Source organism: Pelophylax lessonae (genome assembly GCF_965119305.1).
Source record: "Pelophylax lessonae genome assembly, chromosome: 13".
Classification (NCBI taxonomy): Eukaryota; Metazoa; Chordata; class Amphibia; order Anura; family Ranidae; genus Pelophylax; species Pelophylax lessonae.
Window position 1 is genome coordinate 170,811,758 of NC_138780.1, and position 19,195 is coordinate 170,830,952.

Genomic DNA, 19,195 nt, shown 5'->3' on the forward strand with positions numbered 1-19,195 from the left:
ATAATTTCTTGGCTGTGGCATTGGTTGTCATGTTTGTAACGTTGTAGGCTTTTGGCCAACCGGAGGACATGTCTACCACCACTAGGGCTTTTTGGCATCTGTATATGATCAATTTGTATCCTCTGGAATGGATACAGGGGTTTCGCCAAATGTTTCTGCGGTGTCTCTTCTGTCCTCACCGGATTGCATTTTTCACATACTGCACATGAGGCACAGTAATTTCTGGTTAAGGTGGTTATTCCTGATCCTGGGGCCCAGTAATATCTGCTGATCAGTGAATTCATTAAGTTCTTAGAGAGATGTGCAGATCCATGCTCCCATTGGATGACTGCTGAATACATATATTTTGGTAAACGGGTTTTTCCTTTTATCTGTGTGAGCCGCCCCTTGCATAGAAGCTAGGTATAGCCTGTCAGATGGCATCTGCACTGCCAAAGGCATCTGCACTGGAAATTCACTCTCCTCTTCGGCCACTTCGGCCATTTTTCGTTGGTTTGTTGCTGCTTGCTTAGCCGCTATATCCACCAAGTGGTTCCCTATGGCTTCTTGAGAATTCAGTCTGCCATGTGCTTTAACCTTCAAGACAGCCACTTGTTCAGGCAGGAATAGTACATCCATTAAATCCTTGATTACTGGGCCATGTTTCAATGGTGTTCCGGCCGCTGTCAGGAACCCTCTGGCCACCAGTATGGCACTTGCCTTCTTCGTCTGCATATCTGGAGTATTTATAGGGGTCTTCTTCACCTTCTTCATCTTATCCTTCTCCTTCTTGTCCTTCTCCTTCTCCTTCTTGTCCTTCTCCTTATTCTCCTTCTTGTCCCCCCTCGAAAAAATGGCAGAAGTGTGGCCGGGTTGAGAGTGACTCGCTGGAGAGACACATTGTCTGGGATGAGTAGAGCACACTTTGGGAAACAGCATTGTCTTGCGAAGCCAGAACAAGCGGGTGTGCTAAAACGAGGTCTGAAGTTTTTGTCCAGCAGAGTATGGACAGCAAAAATAGTTTAACCAGGAAGGGCCACTCCTAGCCACGGGGTCCAAGCGGCAAGAATAGTACTCTTGTGGCATGTCCCTCTCTCTCTCGAGACAAATAGCTTGAAAGGCTTCTCATAGTTCCAAAGGTGGAGGGCGGGGACCACGGACAGAATGTCTTTCAGAAGTTCAAAGTTGGTGAGGGCTTTTGTTGATTGTAGGGAAGGATCGGTCTTCAGGGCATCATACAGGGGTCGCAACAGTAGGGATGCATCGGGAATGCAGGAACGGCAGTAGGAGATCAGTCCCAGCAAGGATGGAGGGATGGGATGGAGGGATCTCTGACCCATTGGCACTGGAATGGCCTTGATTGCGGTGACTTGTTCTTGGGTAAGATGTAGTGTGCCTTCTGAGATGCAGTGACCAAGAAAGACCACTGTGCCTTTGCACCAACAGGTTCTTGTGTTTTGTGGCTTTGCAGTCTTGTTCGGCCAAGTAGCAAAGGGGGCTCTCAGAGCGAGTTGATGATGCCTCTTCTTGGGTGCCCGCACAAAGCAAGAGATCATCCACATACTGAAGGAGCACAACCTCTGGGTGGAGTTGGATCCATGTGTCTCAAATGGATGTCATTGCCTTAGCAAATCAGGATGGGGAATTTTAGGCTCCTTGAGGCATTACATTTAGAAGTACAGGGTATCAGAGCTTCATTAGACAAAGGGTCTCGACCTATGCTGAAATAGCTATGAATTGAGCTGGCTTCAAAGGGTATTGTGGTTTACTGGGTAGGAGTGCCTCAGGTTTCAGTTGCACCTTGACAGGTGGTACTCTTATGACTCTGACTGATGTCTTCGGGTCCTGTGGTATTGAACCTGGAGTTGTCCCTTCATGAAATGTCATCACGATTGGCAGAGAACACAAAGCAGATGAGTCTTCTAAGGATAGAGGAGTATGTAGCTGCAGTCCTCGTTCAGGCGTGAAAATGATCAAGGCCTGTAGTCTGGACAGCACATCAGCTCCTAGCAGATTCAATGTGCATGTAGAAGACACCACAAATCTAGCAAGTAAGGGTATGTTCCCAGTTAGAGTGGCTCAGTAACAGGACACAGGAAACATCTACAGTGGAAAGGAAAGTACTAGACCATTTCTCTGGTTTGGGGCTTGACGGGCCGTCTGATCATTGCCCTCTGCTGCGAATTCCTCATGACACAGAAAGAACTTCACCTCTTCTCTGTGTGGGCCCAACTTCTGCACATCAGGTGATCAAAGGGTCGCTCCAAATTTCTGCCAGATCTTCACATGTTGTCTCTGGGGTTGTTGAGACTTCGGTTAATATTTGTTCATTGTTGCTTAGAAACACTGTTAATATTAGTACCATTTGAGCACACTGTCATAAGGGGTGACACGGATTTGCAAATTTCCTAGTGGGAGTTGGGGCATGGTGGTTGTTGTTGTTGTCCATCACAGGGATCCTTGTCTTAACTGGGACGTCTTGGGGCCCTGCGTTCTCTTCTTAAGTGTCCTTGTTTCCCACAGTTATAGCTGGTGATCCTTTCCTTTGTACTGGGTAGGGGTGGTGGTCGAGTGTAGATTCTGTCTTAGTTTGACATAGGCTGTTCAAGTCTTTCCTGGCAGTTGAATAAGTTTGTTGTATCCGACTTGTCATTAAGGTAGCTGCTTGTGACGGGGTAAAAGCGACATACATATATCGTCGGTGCCCCTTCTGGTAACCGGGCTTGGAGTTGGGGCAAGAGCAAATTAAGTCCTCAGAACTGTGAGTCTCGGATTAGGGGTTAAATCAGTGGGTGCCCTTGTCATCTGCGGTTAGTCGTCCCAGTTGGATGCTTCTCCATAACTAATATATTGGACCTGTAATCCGGGGAGGATGGGAGTGTGGTAGGAATCATCCATCCTGGTTTAGAACAAGGAGAACTGAATATAGGCAGAGGAGGGTATAGGCCTTTGTTAGGCCTTCCTGGTGTACCAAGATGGCCGTCAACAGGAAGTGTACTAGGTTGGGCTTTGCACATGAGGAAGTCAGATGCTGTCCCTATGAGAAAAACAATGACTTGTAGGGAAGGGCTGTAATGGGGGGTATAACTTTTCACTTTTCTTCTCTGACTTGTTCCTCTCCCCCCTCTGGGCTCAAATCCAAGGTCCCTCACTGTTTCCTGTTCTTCTGCCGCTGTCCCGTCTAACGGCCAGAAGGGGCAGTACTGGCAACTAATGGGTTGATAACCCTCTCTTTCTGCTCTCTGCTCAATCTGCTCAAGGGGTAACCCAAACCCTCATTTCACTGGGTAATGTACATTCAATCTCACAACACGCAGTTCAGGAGTGCTGGGGAGCAGCGGCTTGTGGCCCAACTGAGCCTTCACACCTTCACATAGCCACCTTCCTTGAATTTCACTAATCCCCAACCTCTTTGGTGATAGCAAACAAAAGACCACACACACAATCAGAACAAGACATCGCAGCTGAGCTATCCAGGCAATCAATTTGTGAACGATTTTGTAATACCTCCTGATTTATACTGATTTCCCTCTTTTGGCAAAGTGCCAAATTTTCAAAACTCTGACCAGAGGTTCCCCTTCTTCAATGGAGGGTGCCCTTAAAATATAATTTAAATGCTACAATCAGATGAAAAGTTAATCTACTTTAAAACTTTTGGCTCAGTGCCAATAGGGTTCAATGGTCACGTTACTTGCTGTAACCCTTAATGTCCAAAAATTAGTTCTAGAACTGTCATAGGACAAAGATATTTACACTTGAACCCCCCCCCTTGGCAAGTAGCCAATTCTCAGAACTTTTGCACCGAGTTTCCCTTGCGCAATGGGAGCTACGGGCAAACGTTTTTGATGATGAAACAGTGTTCTTATCCACTATTATTACACTCAATATCAATAAATGGCAAAACAATTGAACTTTACAGAAATAATTGGATATGTGTGTTAATGCTGGCATTGTTAGTTCCACTGTACGTCACACTACACAGGAAAAAGAGGAAGTTAAAAGTACGTAGAGTGGAGGGGTTGATCGCTGCTGTTGGGGGGATTCGAAACTCTTGTGCAAGAAAGAGGAAGCAAGTACTAAAGATCTGTCTAGCTTAAATTCAATACGTCATTTTAGCTGCCATTTCTCAATCCCACTTGCACGCAGCAAAAGAAATGCTAATTTCTCTAAATAGCAGAACACATTACACACATTACAGGGGCACCAAAACTGTCAGAATGAACCCCGTCACAGGGTCTCCACGCTGAGCGTGTTCCTTGGCATTTCCCCTCTCCTCCTTACCTCGCGCTTTACCGCACTGATGAGCGTGCTTTACCGCACTGACGAGGGGAGTCTGTGATCAATTGTAACCACTGCATCAAGACCAGCCAATTATTTTGCCTGTGATTATTTCCCTTCTGACAGTCTCCTCACCCCACCACTATACGAACCAACACACATATAACAAAAATAGGCAGCAGATATAACTTATGCAGGTTCCTTGTTAATAGACTTTGGGCAAGTTATATTACCAGTATTACATCCATTACACCTAAAATACAATACTTGAACGTAGTAAGGAACATAGCGTAAAATATAACATTTCATGAACTGTAACATAGAGCAGGAACAGTAGTTCTTGAGAGCTAGCAGCTGGATCGCCTTCATCCCCAGTGGATGGGTTAAATGCTGACAGAGGATTTTTGATCGAAGGATCAAAGGATCTTGGTTGATGGTTCCGCCACGCAGCAGCTAAACAGGTATTAACCACTTCCCGATCAGCCTATATTCAATTGACGGCTGGGTGGGACTCTCGTCGATCAGGGTGGAAGTCCTATGACATCCTTCCTGGATCACGCCCCACGCACGCCCGCGGGGCTGTGCTGCAGAGCAATCTGTCAGCTGATGACTGATCACTGTACTGGCCTGCTGCTGGTACCATATGACCACTGTAACCAATCATAACAGGTCACATAGCAGTTGTAAACAATAGATGTCTTTCTTTCAAGCCATCCATTGTGTACAATTGTGTTGCTAGCTGTGATTGGTCACAGTGATCACATGGTACAGACCGGGCCAATCACAGCCCATCTGTGCAGTGTGATAAGCTGTGGCCAATCACAGCTAATTACAATAAAACAAACTGAATAGATCTATTTCATTCAGTAAAATGCTTGCCTATAGCAATGAAATTCACTGCTATAAGCAAACATAATGTGTAAAAAAAAATACTGATGACTTCCCCAGAGTAGTACAATGTTACTATGGTAAAAGTATATTGCTCTGGTCAAAGTGTATTAAAAACAGTTGTAAAAAAAAATATATATGTTCCTTTTCACTGCCACACCAGTTATATAATGCTGTACTGCACTGGTGACAGTATGTAAAAAGATTTTTTATTTATTTTTTTAATTTCTTAATTTTCCAAAAAATTATGACAAAAAATTACAACTTCAAAAAACTTGCCACGTCTCTCAGTAAATACATTGGAATGTCTACTTTCCAAAAAGGGGTAATTTGTCGGGTATTTGTACTGTCCAGGCATTTTAGTCCATCAAAAATGAGATAGGCCATCAGTACATCAGGATTGATCAATTTGCAGATATATACCATAGTTCGTGGACTCTAAAACTTTCCTACAGACTAAATAATATTCACCGATTTGAGTTACAGTATTTTCACCAAAGAAAAATATATTTTGTCCCAAATTCATGAAGAAATATTATTTCTTTGCAAATTTTTTTTAACAGAAACGAAGAAAAACTTTTTTTTAATTGTCAGTCTTTTTTCATTTATTTAGCAAAAAAAAAAAAAAAAAACCAGTGTTGATTAAATACCACCAAAAGAAAGCTCTAATTGTATGAACAAAACGTTAAAAAATTTCATTTGGGTACAGTGTTGCATGACCGCGCAATTGTCATTCAAAGTATGGCAGCACTGAAATCTGAAAATTGGCTTGGGCAGGAATTGCCCGGTATTTAAGTGGTTAAACAAGAACAGTCACATGTTGTATTATCGGGCAAGCCTGAACAAGTTCTAACTAGCTAACTATGCCACAGTCTCTTTAGGGGTGATCTTTAAGTGTATGCAGTAGGCGTAGCCCCATATTGGGCGCCAAATAATGTAAGGAGTAGGCTGGTGATGATGGAATTTTCCTCCATGTTTTGCCTACGTCCCTATTCCCTAACTCAGGCTATGTGCTGCCCCGGCATACCTTGGCTGGTGTCTTCAGGAGGAATACAGGTCTCAGCAGCCCCGTGCATGTTGGCAGGCTCCTCTCTGCAGGCGATCTCCAATGATGACAGCTGGACGAGAAGGTAGCTGAAGGATCAGGCTACATCTTTAGCTGTCAATCTGTGGCCGGTCTCTCTGTGCAGAACCTCCATCCTCAATTTATATGCCCAGGGAGGGGGGGCAGAGCCAAGCAGAGTGTACCAAGGGAAAAGACCCGGAAATTGGTGAACCCCTTCTCTCCCATCCAGGCAGGGATACTGACTGGCAACACAGATTTTTGTAATTTTTTTTTTACTGATTTATACACAGCTCAAGTTTTACAGGCCCATTAAAAACAACATACCAATGCCTTGATGCCTGAAAACATGGTATTTTTAGGTGTCCATATGCAAACAGGCCTAATGTTGGCCATACACTAGTAGAAAAATCCTTTGATCAAACGCATCAAAAATGATAATTTGTTCGTCAGACCAAACGACTAATCCACCATGTAGGTACCAAATTTCGACCAATGAATTGTCTGAATGTTATACTATGTGTCGATTTCACAATATATTGTAGCGGGAAATCCAAATGAATTTCTTGGACTCAAGCTCTACAGCAGGGGTGTCAAACTCAATTTCATCAAAGGGCCGCATAAGCAGTATGATTGCCCTCAAAGGGCCAGTTGGATCTGGGGTGCGCCACATACAGAGTGCAGAGTTCAGGAGTGCATTATGTACAGAGTGCAAGGTTTCTCTCCTACCAGGCCCGGCTCTAGTACCTACCTGCGTAGGCGGCTCTGCCTCGCCTTGCAAAGAGGTTGCTCTTTCACTCAGATTCTCGAGATCTGTCCCTGCCATGAGTGTGTGCAGGGATCTGTTACTTCTGGGGGCCATTGTGCTTAAAAGTGACAGCAGAGCTGGAGGTGGTGGAATGGGGTTCCACCATGCTCCAACTGAAAAATAGGGTGTGAGGGCCCCTTGACAAGGCCTGGAGGGCCAGATTCGGCCCACGGGCCTTGTGTTTGACATGTGTGCTCTACCGGAAACAAGCTTTTATTCATTCGCTAGCCAAAGTTGGCTCAGCCCGGCTAATGCCTACTTGCTAAGACCACAAAATAGGAGTGTACATCACTTATATATCCATAGTTACGTCACAAGTGCATATACAAAAAAAAATAAACTTTTCTTTCAGCTTAACAAGACATACTTCTCTTTCTGTATCTCTTTTCCTGTAAATTGCTATTTCAGACCTGCGGTTTTGTCTCACATGTACAGATGCATTACTAAAAGAGGAAGTTAGAGGGGACGAGAGTGAGGGGGCCAAAAGTACACAGCATCCCTGGCTGGCTGGCTTCTGTAGTCCTACAAAGTTGTCAGAACAACCATCCGCCATGTTAGAAGGCTTTTCAGCTGATGCCACAATATTTTTTGGGGTATGGAAAGTAATGCTTAGTTCTCCATTACATACGCATTACAAACTTTTGCCGCTTGAGAAATACATACATTTTTAGATTTTTGTTAGTTCGGCAAATATTTCAAACCTTTTCCTTTGTTTTTGTTTTTTTTTGGTCTCTAAAGTCTAAAACTATTTTAACCACTTGCCGACCAGTCACTGGGACTGTACTGCGGCATAGTGGCTCGATTCCGTCCAGCGACGTAGACCTATGTCGCTGGACTCCTCCCCCTGTAGGCGGCGCTCGCGTGCCGCCGGAGGCGCGCTCCCGCTGTTTTCAGTCACAGCGGGTGTCGGGCCAGGGGAGGAGCGGCGGCGATCGGCGCTGCTCTTCCCCGATCGTCGGGGGAATCGAGTTTGGAGATCCGCCCGCTTGTGTAAACAGAGCGGGCGGATCTCCTAAGTGACAAACAGTGACAGATTGCAGGGTTCGGCATAGCTGAACATGCGATCTGTCCCTGTGTCACTCAGTCACCTCCCCCCACACACGTTAGTAAGCACCAGGCATACATTAACCCCTCCCTCTCCAATAAAATTAACCTCTTCCCTGCCAGTGTCATTTTTACAGTAACAGTGCATATTTATAGCACTGATTACTGTAGAAATGTCACTGGTACCCCCAAAAGTGTCAAAAATGTCAGTGAAGGGTCCGATCTGTCCGCCGCAATGTCGCAGTCCTGCAAAAAAAATCGCAGATCGCCGCCATTACTCGTTAAAAAAAAAACACCAAAAATGACAGAAATCTTTCCCTTAGTTAGTAAACGCAATAACTTTTGCGCAAACCAATCAAAATACGCTTATTGTGATTTTTTTTTTACCAAACATAGGTAGCAGAAAACAAATTGGCCAAAAATTTAAAAAAATTTAGATTTTTACATTTTTTGGGGGGGAATTTCATATAAAAAAATGTTAAAAATATTATTATTTTTTTCAAAATAAACGCTCTTTTTTTGTTTATAGCGCAAAAAGTAAAAATCGCACAGGTGATCAAATACCACCAAAAGAAAGCTCTGTTTGTGGGAAAAAAAGGACGTAAATTTTGTTTGGGTACAGCGTCGCACGACCGCGCGATTGTCAGTTAAAGTCGCACAGCGCCGAATCGCAAAAAGTGGCCCAGACGTAAGACAGCAAAATCCTCCGGTGGTAAAGTGTTTAAATTAACAACCATTAATTGAACGAAAAAAGAACGAAAGTTCGAAATGAACAAATTTCGAACAATTTTGCTGATATATATCCACCATAAGACAGCAGCCACCAGCACAAGCGACACTTCTCACTGAATGCAAGTACTTGTGCTGATTTAAAAAAAAAAGAAAATCTAAAGTTAGACTTTCGATTTAACTACAGCAGCATCATTTTAAGCTGCTTTTTCTTGCCTGGAGTGAAAGGCGTTCAGAGGAAAAATTCAAACAAAAAAGAATCTACAAAAAAAAAAATATATATATATAAAATCTTCTAAGGTATCCTTTTAGTTTCCCTTTATTGGATGATATGGGAAGCAGTTGGTATTCGGCAGAACAGTGGACATTTGCAGGGGGACGGCCTGCTGATCCTGCGACCATAGGCGTATCTAGGTCAGTCCCGCGCAGAAAATAGTTCTCGAGATGTGTTTGTTGTCTAGGCAACAAAGATCTCTTGTTCATTGAATTGTCTTTATGCAAGTAATCTACATGTACAACGACCCTGCAGTGTGCAGTGAGAGAGAGGAACTCTTGAGGCCTTCTGCAACATTACAGATCTTCTGGGTTTTCAGAAATACATATTTACAAAATTAAAGTCCATTCACAGGGGCATATGCGTATTTTCTGCACGAACGCAGGTTCTTGCTGGCAAACCTGATATTAGATCCTGTATACAATACACGGCTAAAGTGTATATAGCTTTACATTAAAAATGATGAATGCATTTTAAATACGAACAATGTAATCATCTGAATTTGGATTGTTTTCAGCCTCTTGTAATCCTCTAAACAGCGGCACTCTGAATGGGAAAAGGTGGGGCAGCAGTGTGAGCAAATCAGGGCCGATGCAAGGATTTTTGCCGCCCCCCCCCCATATGCTCTTCCACCCCTATATGCTTAAAACCCCTTCAGTGACTTCGGTGCTGGGTGAGGCTCCGCCTACTCTCCTCGTCGGCGGGGTAGACCTAATGCGCATGCGCAGTAATGGCCGCGCACGCGCATTAGACCTCCCCATAGGAAAGCATTATACAGTGCTTATTTGATAGTCATTTCTTTTTCATGTGTGCGCTATTCTTTTTTAATATACATGTCGCTTGGTTCATAGCTGCACCAGCTTTAGAAATACATGTTCAGGGTGTGCTCCCCCAACTTTTTGCTTGTTAATTATTCAGTGCTTTCCTTTGAGGATTTTGGCGATGCTGGAGGTCCCCACATAGTGTGGCTTGCTGTAGTACTCAGACGGCACAGCATGAGGAGTGCCGCACCGGCCAGTCCATTACTGATTCCGGGTGCAGGATGCCGGCGCCCCCCTGCTAAGTTGCGCCATAGGCGGCTGCCTAGGTCACCTTACAGGTAGCTCCGGCCCTGGAGCCAATCAGACTCTATCACTTAGTACCAGGGACGTGTGGTGAGGTCAGTGGCTGGTAAGGTACTGGCTAGTATCAAAGCCAGATACACAGAGGTTACATATTCACAAGTTACGTAGTTGGTTCTCATTATGTAGGCGATTGCAGTTCAACTAGTTCTACCATGTTTCTCCGAAAATAGGACCTACCCTGAAAATAAGACCTACTGTGATTTTCGGGGAGGACTGCAATATAAGCCCTATCCCGAAAATAAGCCCTAGTTTAAAGTGTTTGTAAAATCCTAGAATCCACTCTATTACTGTTTTATATAATGTCCAATGTGTGTGTTCCTGTATTATATTTGTGTCAAATACCTTTAGTACAGCGCCGCTCAGCGCTCAGCTGATCTCCTGCTGCTCTCCTCCTCTTCTTCCAGCTGTCAGCGGGGGATCTCAGCCCCTCCCCTCCACAGTGCTTAGAGCATACGGTAGAAGAGAGCTCTGGCGGGTCACAGAAGCGCCAAGCGGAGCTGTAACGAAAGGTATTTGCCACAAATATAATACAGGAACACACACATTGGACATGATATAACACTAGGAGAAGAGAGCAACAGGGGGTCATGGAAGCACCTAGCGGCACTGTAACGGAAGGTATTTGGCACAATTTATAATACAGGAACAGATATATTGCGACAGGCTGGCTCGGCTGCTCGAACCAACGTATGGGTACGTTGGTTCGCGGGAGCGCTCCTTTGGGCGCACGCATGCCCGCTTTCATTAGGAAGCGGTTGAGCCGATCCACGGGACCCGGGCACCCGCCGGGCACCCACGATCGCTTCCTGCTGAGCAAGAGCGACTGTCTGCTGTTGTAAACACAGCTGACCGTTGTTCTATCTGGAATGAACACAGAGAACCTGTGTTCCTCCTATTTAGGAACACGGGTCTCTGTGTTGATTCCAGAAGTCCCTCCCCCATACAGTTAGAAAACACCCCCTATGCTCACACTTAACCCTTTTATCATCCCTGGGTTAACCCCTTCCCTGCCAGTGTCATTACAGTAACAGTGCATATTTTTAGCACTTTTATGCAGTGCATACTAGCACGTTATAACATTATTTTGCAGGGGCGGAATTTTTTTTTTGATGCCACTTTTAACATAAGGCTAAGGCATGCGGTCATGTGATTTCTGCTTAAAGCTGAAGCCTATTTTCCTTTATTTGCCTTCCCTGGTTACCCACCCCCCCCCCCCCCAACATGCTAATGACAATTTACCATATTAAATAAAACCTTTCTGTTTTCAGATAATATTTTATTTTAGACCCAGTGACACCATCAGTGGGTCTCTGTGCTTTTCTGTGCAATGCTGGCAGGTCATGGCTGGTGGGAGGGGCCGGCGGGGTCCTGTACATAGCCTCCTACATACATTGCAGGACCCTGCCTCAGTACTCCTTTCAAGAGACCTCAGCCTTGATGCAGGCAGTGGGTTGGCTCCTGGGAGGAGTTGTGTAAATACTAAAATCCCTTCATGGGTGGGTGGGTGTCTGGGGGAGTGGCGTTCCAAGTCAGGTTTGATTTACACAGTAATGCCAAAATATGATGCTGAGCCTCCATGATTGAATAGTGTAAAATGAGTGAAAAGGGTGGACCAGGGAAAGTCAGGCTGGGTTGGAAAAGGCTAGATGATGCTGTGCACCCATCAGCCAGAAACTGAGGCGGGCTCTATCTGACTTGCTGAAGTTCCAATGCAGACTGTGAGAAGCTCCACAGTGTGAAGTGGAAAAAGAGTAAGCAATTTCAGTATAGGAGAGGAGCCTGTACAACTGTGCAACACTGAAGGTAAGGCTGGAGTTCTGCTTTAGGCAGATCATCAGCAATTTTTAACCCTGGTCTTCCTCAAGGCATTTGGTCTTGTGGTCGAATGCCTTACATTCCCACAGCAGCATTTTTCAGGTCAAAGTAAGTTCTTTAGGGCTTCTTGTTCTATTTAAGGTTTAAGACAGCAGGATGGTGCAGAGATAAGGTTATTTTTTGACTATAGGTTCTGAGGCACAAGTACTTGTAGTGATGGTTCAGTAACCACGCCATTTATTTTTCAAACTGTCAAACACAAAATACTGATATAAGGCGCAAACCAAATACATATATAAGATTAAAATGTAAAACTATATGCAATCCAATTGTAATTTTTTTTTCACTTTTATTAATTTGCAGAATTAATCATAAAAACCACCCCAACTAAGAAACCAAAGGTCAAACCCACATCAAGAACAACAGGAAGGGCCAAAGCCACTGCACAGCCACCGCCCAACTCAACACCCGATTGGGTGGAACAACTATTAAAGGTCATGCAAGGTGAAAAAATCTCAACCACCGTCAGACCAACCACAACCAAACCACCAAAACCAAAGAAAGGTGGCAAGAGCAACGAGAAGAGAGGTCAAAGAAAGAAAACAAAAGCAAACGCCGGGGCAGACTCTAGGCCAAGATCTGTGGAAATACATAGTGGGTCAGTGCGCTTGGCTAATGGTAATAAACCTGACCGTGGGAGGGTCGAGATCTTCGTCAATGGACAGTGGGGTACAGTGTGTGATGACTTGTGGAACAGCAAATCAGCAGCTGTCGTATGCCGACAGTTGGGATTCCCTCATGTTGTAAAGGCTGCCAAACAAGCAGAGTTCGGAGAAGGAAAGAACCTTCCCATCCTTCTTGATGATGTGGAGTGCACAGGCAAGGAGAAGACTTTGCTTGACTGTAAGCACAAGGAGATTGGCAAACACAACTGTGCCCACCAAGAAGATGCTGGAGTCATATGTAGCCACATGGAAGAGGCCTAAAACTAAAGGTTTTTAATCGGATTCATGTCTAAATGAGTTCCTGAAAATCCAACTCAGATTTTCCTTAAAGTCCAAAGACTACCCCACAGTCCTTTTGTAACAGAAACTATTTTTGTTTCCTCACTAAAGTGTATCTAAAACTATTTTTAAAATTTTGGATAGAGTAGGGGTTAGTTGGGTCTTAATGCTGTCCATGTCCCACTAGGAAGCTTGACTCTCTCTATTGACCTGGTGTCCATGAAGTTGTTTAGGTGGCAGGCCTTAATTTTGAGAGACCCCCCTTTTATCATATAGATTCTACAGGGTAGTAAATTAAGGGAAATCTCTCCATTGGGACACAGTTGGCAAAATAAAAACCCAAGGGGATCTTAACCTTTTTTTTTTTAATGGCTTTAACCAATAAAACATTGTTTCTAGAATGTTTGCATCCGCTGGCATACCATGTTCAGGGCTAAATGGATAATATTTGCTCCTCTTCCCCCTTAGACCTTATTGATCTATGCAAGAGTGGAGTTTGCCCATTCTGTGTCAGTAGAATGTTCTCATAGAAGAGTAGGGTAAATGGTCACCATACTGTATTAGCACTTCAGCTTCAGCCATTAACACCTGGAGTGGGTAAACATTAAAATACACTGTACACTATTCCACCAAGGAAACTGCACAAGGACCCATCTGGATGGCACTGGCAGGCAGGTGGAAGTCCAGAATGTTTTATTGTACATGAAAATAGGTTAAAGGCAGCAGCATGATATGTGGAGAACCAAGTGCCACCCCTGGCACCCCTGTATCTCTGTCTAACAGCTCTTGAGGCCTGAGCAGAAATCCAGCCCTGAACATGCTAGTATCAGTAACGTAAAAATACTATACACAGGATATAACTGTCCAAAGTCCCCAGGAGGTTATTGCAGTCAGGAGGTGGCATAAGGACTGGAATTTGGTGGGGTTACTCCACATCTAGAGGTGTTTTGGGTAGACCTGGGCAAAGACGAGTGGGGTCGGGTTTGGCCTTTGTCTCAAAATTTCATGAAGAAATGTCAGGAATGTGTTATTTTTGTATATAGCTATACATTAATCTTCGTTATCAAGATTGTAAATAGTTGTTAAGTTCTTAGGTTTTATGATTATTTAAATTTTATGTATCAATCATCTACAAACATTGGAAAAGGTCATTTTGTCTGTTAGCTATTCATTCACCAGAGACCAGTGACATCACTAAGAAATAGTCTTTCCATTTACCAGAAACCAGTGACATCACTAAGAATGTAGTCTATACATCCACTAGAGACCAGTAACATCACTGTAAGAAGTAGTCTTCCAATTCACCAGAGACTGGTGACATCACTTAGAATGCAACCTACCCATTCACTAAAGACCAGAGGCATTATAACATACTGCTGTGAACACTAGATGGCTCTACAATATGTCATTTGCACAATTTTGTCACTGTGTAGTTGTGCCGAACTATAAAGAATTGTAGGCTAGACTGGAAGGAAGTTTTTATCAAACACAATTCTCTTATTTCATGAATAGCAGTAAATGCACAGTCTCCAGGTGATAGTTTCAGGTGCGTTCAATTAGTTGACAAGTTTTGCATTCCACTGAAAATTTTGTAAAGAAACCATCAACCTCACTGAGAAGGCAGTCTATCCATTCACTAGAGATCATTGACTGAGAATGCAGCCTTTTTCCTTTCTCAAAACCTGGTAACATCACTAATTCTCAAAAGACCGGTGACACCACTGAGAGTGCAACCTATCCATTCACTAGAGACCAGTGACATCACTGAGAATGTAATCTATCCATTCATTATAGACCAGTGACATCACTGAGAATGCAGCCCATCCACTTACTATAGACCAGTGACATCACTGAGAATGCAGACTATTAATCTACTAGAGACCGGTGACATCACTCAGAATGCAGCCTATCCATTTACTTGAGACCAATAACATCAATACAGACTTCCCGTTAGCTAGAGATGGAAACAAAGTCATGTTACAAAAAGACCACTTGCAGTGTTTGTAATTTGTCCACATTAACAATCTTTACCATATTACTACAAACAAACTTGAATATTTTGTTTTCATTTAAAAAAAAATATTTTTGTATTTTTTTTTTTTTTAATAAATTGATGTAAATTGGGTAATGTCCTGCTTAACCAAGTGCAAATTGTGTAAAGGTAAAATTGTGTATAGACTGGAGGTTTTCCCAGGGTTCGAAATAGTTGATTCAACTGCAATAAGATTTTGATCATTTCTCACTTTATCTCATATTTTTTGTTCTATTTCTAAAGCTGAATATTTTACAACATTTGGGGCAGTATACGGTCAATAATGCTGTGAACAACCATGTAGAATGGGAGGAAGGCAAGGTGATTGACTACCCACCAATTCATTAGTGCTACTACCCAGAGTTGGCTTTAGTCTCCTTTCAGACTGTCATCGTCTTGGTTGAGGGTGCTGGTTCCAGGTTCTGCATCTTATCCTTACCCTGCTCCCTTATATGCCTTCTTCGGATTGCAGTTTAGATATTCCATATTGCCATCCTCCACTAGGCTCTGTATAGGCTAGTCGGGCAATTTTCACCTGCCTACCTGAGTCTGCCTTACGTGGAAGTCTATTTAAAAAAAGACAGAGATTCCAACATGACTCTATACAATCTCACCACAATAAAAGTTTGGGCTACAGCCTAACTCTCAGATGGCTCAAGAGAGTAGTGCCCCACAGCTGCATGTGCCAGAACTACTTGACCTGGCATTCCTTGTACCCAAACAAGAAATGGCACAGAGAGCTGATGTGCGAGGTGGTGTGTGACTGCTGAGAATGACCATGCTTCTTGGATTTAAAACCACCCTATCATTATAAATTAACCTGCATACAGGGGAGGTGGTTGGTACCTGTAGCCTGGCCTTTGCTACCTAAGAAATGCAGAGCCACCACCCAAGGCCTCAGCAGCCGTTGTTGTTTGCTGCCTTTAAAGGGACAAAGACATGGGACAAATGGCAGATCCCTTTAGAAAACATTGTTCATCTATTTGATGTCAGGCTGGTATCATTTTGATCTAGATTGTCTTTTTATCTGAGTTTAGCATTGAAGTGTATGTATAGCCAAAGCCCCTGTCAAGGTTTTATTGCTGTCTGTTTCCCCACTGGGAGACACCAAGACAAAATATTGAGAAATCCCAAATTTTACAGATGTCACCAGAATGAAAGCTAAGGGTAAATCTTCCAATGGAGACACTTATTCAGGTGACAAATATAATAGAAAATTTCTTATCGGTGTAGCACCCTACAGGTAGGTGCTAGGCAAATGCATAGTGGGCCTTGTATGCCTAACAGCAGGGCCATGATTGCTTTTTGGTTAGGGTGTCATGGCTTCCAGGTGTGTCTCCTGAGAGGGGAGTCTCCCCGCTGGCTCTGTGAGAGGCTTCTCATAGGGCAGTGGAGGAAACCCAATCAGGGACACATTCAGGCTTGTACCTACCCCAGAAGGCAGATTCTGCTGCAAAGGATTCTGGGAGTGGGTATAAGTCTGATGGGAGTGCGTGACTCAGCGTCTTTGGCGGGAGCAGAGTCCCAGGAGGGAAAAAGCGGCTGTCTCTCCTCCTGTTTGAGGAAGTGGATGTCTCGGGTGCTGTTTGAGAATCCAGAGGATGCTGAGTTGAGCTTTGGGGATCCGGTGTGCCGAGAACCAGCGGAGTGAAAGAGGGGTCCAGTCCCAGGAAAGCCTACACAGGTCGTGAGTACTGAGGATTGCCCCTGGGGGTCGGCCTAGTGTCAGTGGGAACCACTCCGGAGAAGGTTCTAGGATCCAGGTGTCAGCTAGCTGTAAAGGGGGTACCTAGGTAGAGGACCCTGAAGTGACAGAGGGGGTACCTAGTCAGGGGACCCTGAAGAGTCAAAGGGGGCGCCTGCAGTTTGGGCCCTGAAGAGTCAGTGCACAGTGTGTAGTGCATCAGTTAGGAGTTGTAGCCATACAGGAATTCACAACAAGCTACCTCAAGCCAGTGCAAGGCAGGAGGGAGTAGTCAGTGACTTTTGAGTGCAAGTATTGTTAGAAGTTCAATATTCTACAGTCCTGGATCTTCTGGACTTAAGTCGGAGTTCCAGCACAGGTTTCAGAGATACAGTGTGTTCAAAGCGCCAGTAAGCGTTGGCTAGCGCCGGCTGGCGTCAAGACAGCGCTAACGGGTATTTTTGCTATAAAAGTCCCAGAATTGTACATCGCCGAGCCAAAGGACTATCCCACTCATTCCATTCTCCCATCCCCTAAAAATACAATAAAACAACCAAACAAAGATGCCGGAGTTGTCCATGTCTCAGTTCTCACACCCAGGGCCGCAGCTCACATGGGCTGGAGAGGTAACCGGTAACAATGGCAGACCCACATCAGGCCCCATGCCTGGCAAACCTGCTACATCAATATATACTGACTCTTTTCACTCTAGGACAAGAAGTGAAAGCAAATCAAAAAATATCACATCAAAAAAAAAGGGGTTAAAAATGTGGTTAGAGACACACTTAAAGTTTGGTTTTAAGCAAAACCCTACCATTTCTGACATACAATATTACATTTACATATCGCCTTTTTATTTTAAGAGTGTGAATTTTGTAAAGAAAAAAAGTGCTCCTGTCTTGACATTGTTGAACTATCCTTTCTTATACTTTTTGCCATTTCACTACTTTTTTTTTTTTTTGGACATATTGGTCATCTTTAGCAAATTAATAGGAAGGCGCCTGGCTCTTTTTAAAGATATATCTGAACCTGCTGCCCTTTTAATTGTGAAAACAATATAAAATATGGGACGTAGATAAAAAAGGCGCTGGTGATCTTTTATATTACTGGAATAAAACTTAGCACGTGTAATAAATATTGGTCATCTTGTCCTAACTAAGAACTACCCCTTGGCACAGGGATAGGCATGCTAAGGCACACATGTCAAGATGGTCATACCAAGTCATTTTCAGGTGTACTCTGGGAATGGCTCGCTGGGGGAGGGTAGGATCCTCCAGTGGGCCCCTGCTCCCTAGAAATACAGTGCTGCCAATAGAGCCTGGCCTTGCCCTCTACACCCATGGCCCATCCGCCCCATGATGTTTCAGAGAGGTATTGACGTCACTGGCATTTAGATGCTCACTTTCCTCCCAGTACTAGCATGGGCCTGCCTGCAGCCACGTATATTGTTATGTGAAGAAGCTTTCCAACCTAACCTCTTCCTCCTCCTAATCAAATTGCCAGCTGTAGCAAGTACAAATCTAAAACTCATATGTGTATGATAATGTAGGATTTAGGATTCATTTGAGATATGATGGTGCAGAAATTGAGGTGATCTAAGGTGTGAAGGTTCAGGAATTAGGGCATACTGGCGGTGTAAATATGCAAGAAATGGGTCTGATCTAAAGGGTGCAAGTGCAGGAATTAAGTCTGATCTGATGTGTGAAGGTGCAGGAACTGGGGTGATCTGAGGTGTGAAGGAATTGGGGTGATCTGAGGTGTGATGGTGCAGGAACTGGGGTGATCTGAGGTGTGAAGGTGCAGGAATTGGGGTGATCTGAGGTGTGAAGGTGCAGGGAATTGGGTCTGATCTGAGGTGTGAAGGTGCAGGAATTGGGGTGATCTGAGGTGTGAAGGTGCAGGAATTGGGGTGATCTGAGGTGTGAAGGTGCAGGAATTGGGGTGATCTGAGGTGTGAAGGTGCAGAAATTGGGGTGATCTGCAGTGTGAAGATACAGGAATTGGGACAGATCTGAGGTGTGAAGGTGTAGGATTTGGGGTGATCTGAGGTGTGAAGGTGCAGGATTTGGGTTGATCTGAGGTGTGAAGGTGCAATAATTGGGACAGATCCTGAGGGGTGCAGCTGCAGAAATTGGGTCTGATCTGAGGGGTGAAGTTGCAGGAATTGGGTTGATCTGAGGTGTGAAGGTGCAGGAATTGGGGGGATTTGAGGTGTGAAGGTGCAGGAATTGGGTTGATCTGAGGTGTGAAGGTGCAGGAATTGGGTTGATCTGAGGTGTGAAGGTGCAGGAATTGGGTTGATCTGAGGTGTGAAGGTGCAGGAATTGGGTTGATCTGGGGTGTGAAGGTGCAGGAATTAAGAAAGTTATGAGGGGTGCAGGTGCTGGAATTAGGGTGACCTGAGGTGTGAAGTTGCAGGGATTGAGTCTGATCTGAAGTGTAAAGATATAGGAATTGGGACTGATCAGAGGTG

The 19,195-nt window shown here is 44.3% G+C and overlaps 1 protein-coding gene across 2 annotated transcripts in view; it reads left to right on the forward strand.

The window, feature by feature from the left end:
- HHIPL1 (HHIP like 1) overlaps nucleotides 1-19,195 on the forward strand; it is a gene marked incomplete at its 3' end in the record, with an annotated part of 114,011 nt that overhangs the window by 53,404 nt on the left and 41,412 nt on the right. The window contains exon 9 of one of the 2 annotated variants that reach the window (XM_082242650.1): nucleotides 12,366-13,024. The exons of the other annotated variant lie outside the window; for it this stretch is intronic. Coding sequence (XP_082098776.1) covers nucleotides 12,366-12,988 — 623 coding nt within the window. Of the gene's footprint in view, nucleotides 1-12,365; nucleotides 13,025-19,195 lie in introns of those variants that run through there. 2 annotated transcript variants of the gene reach the window in all.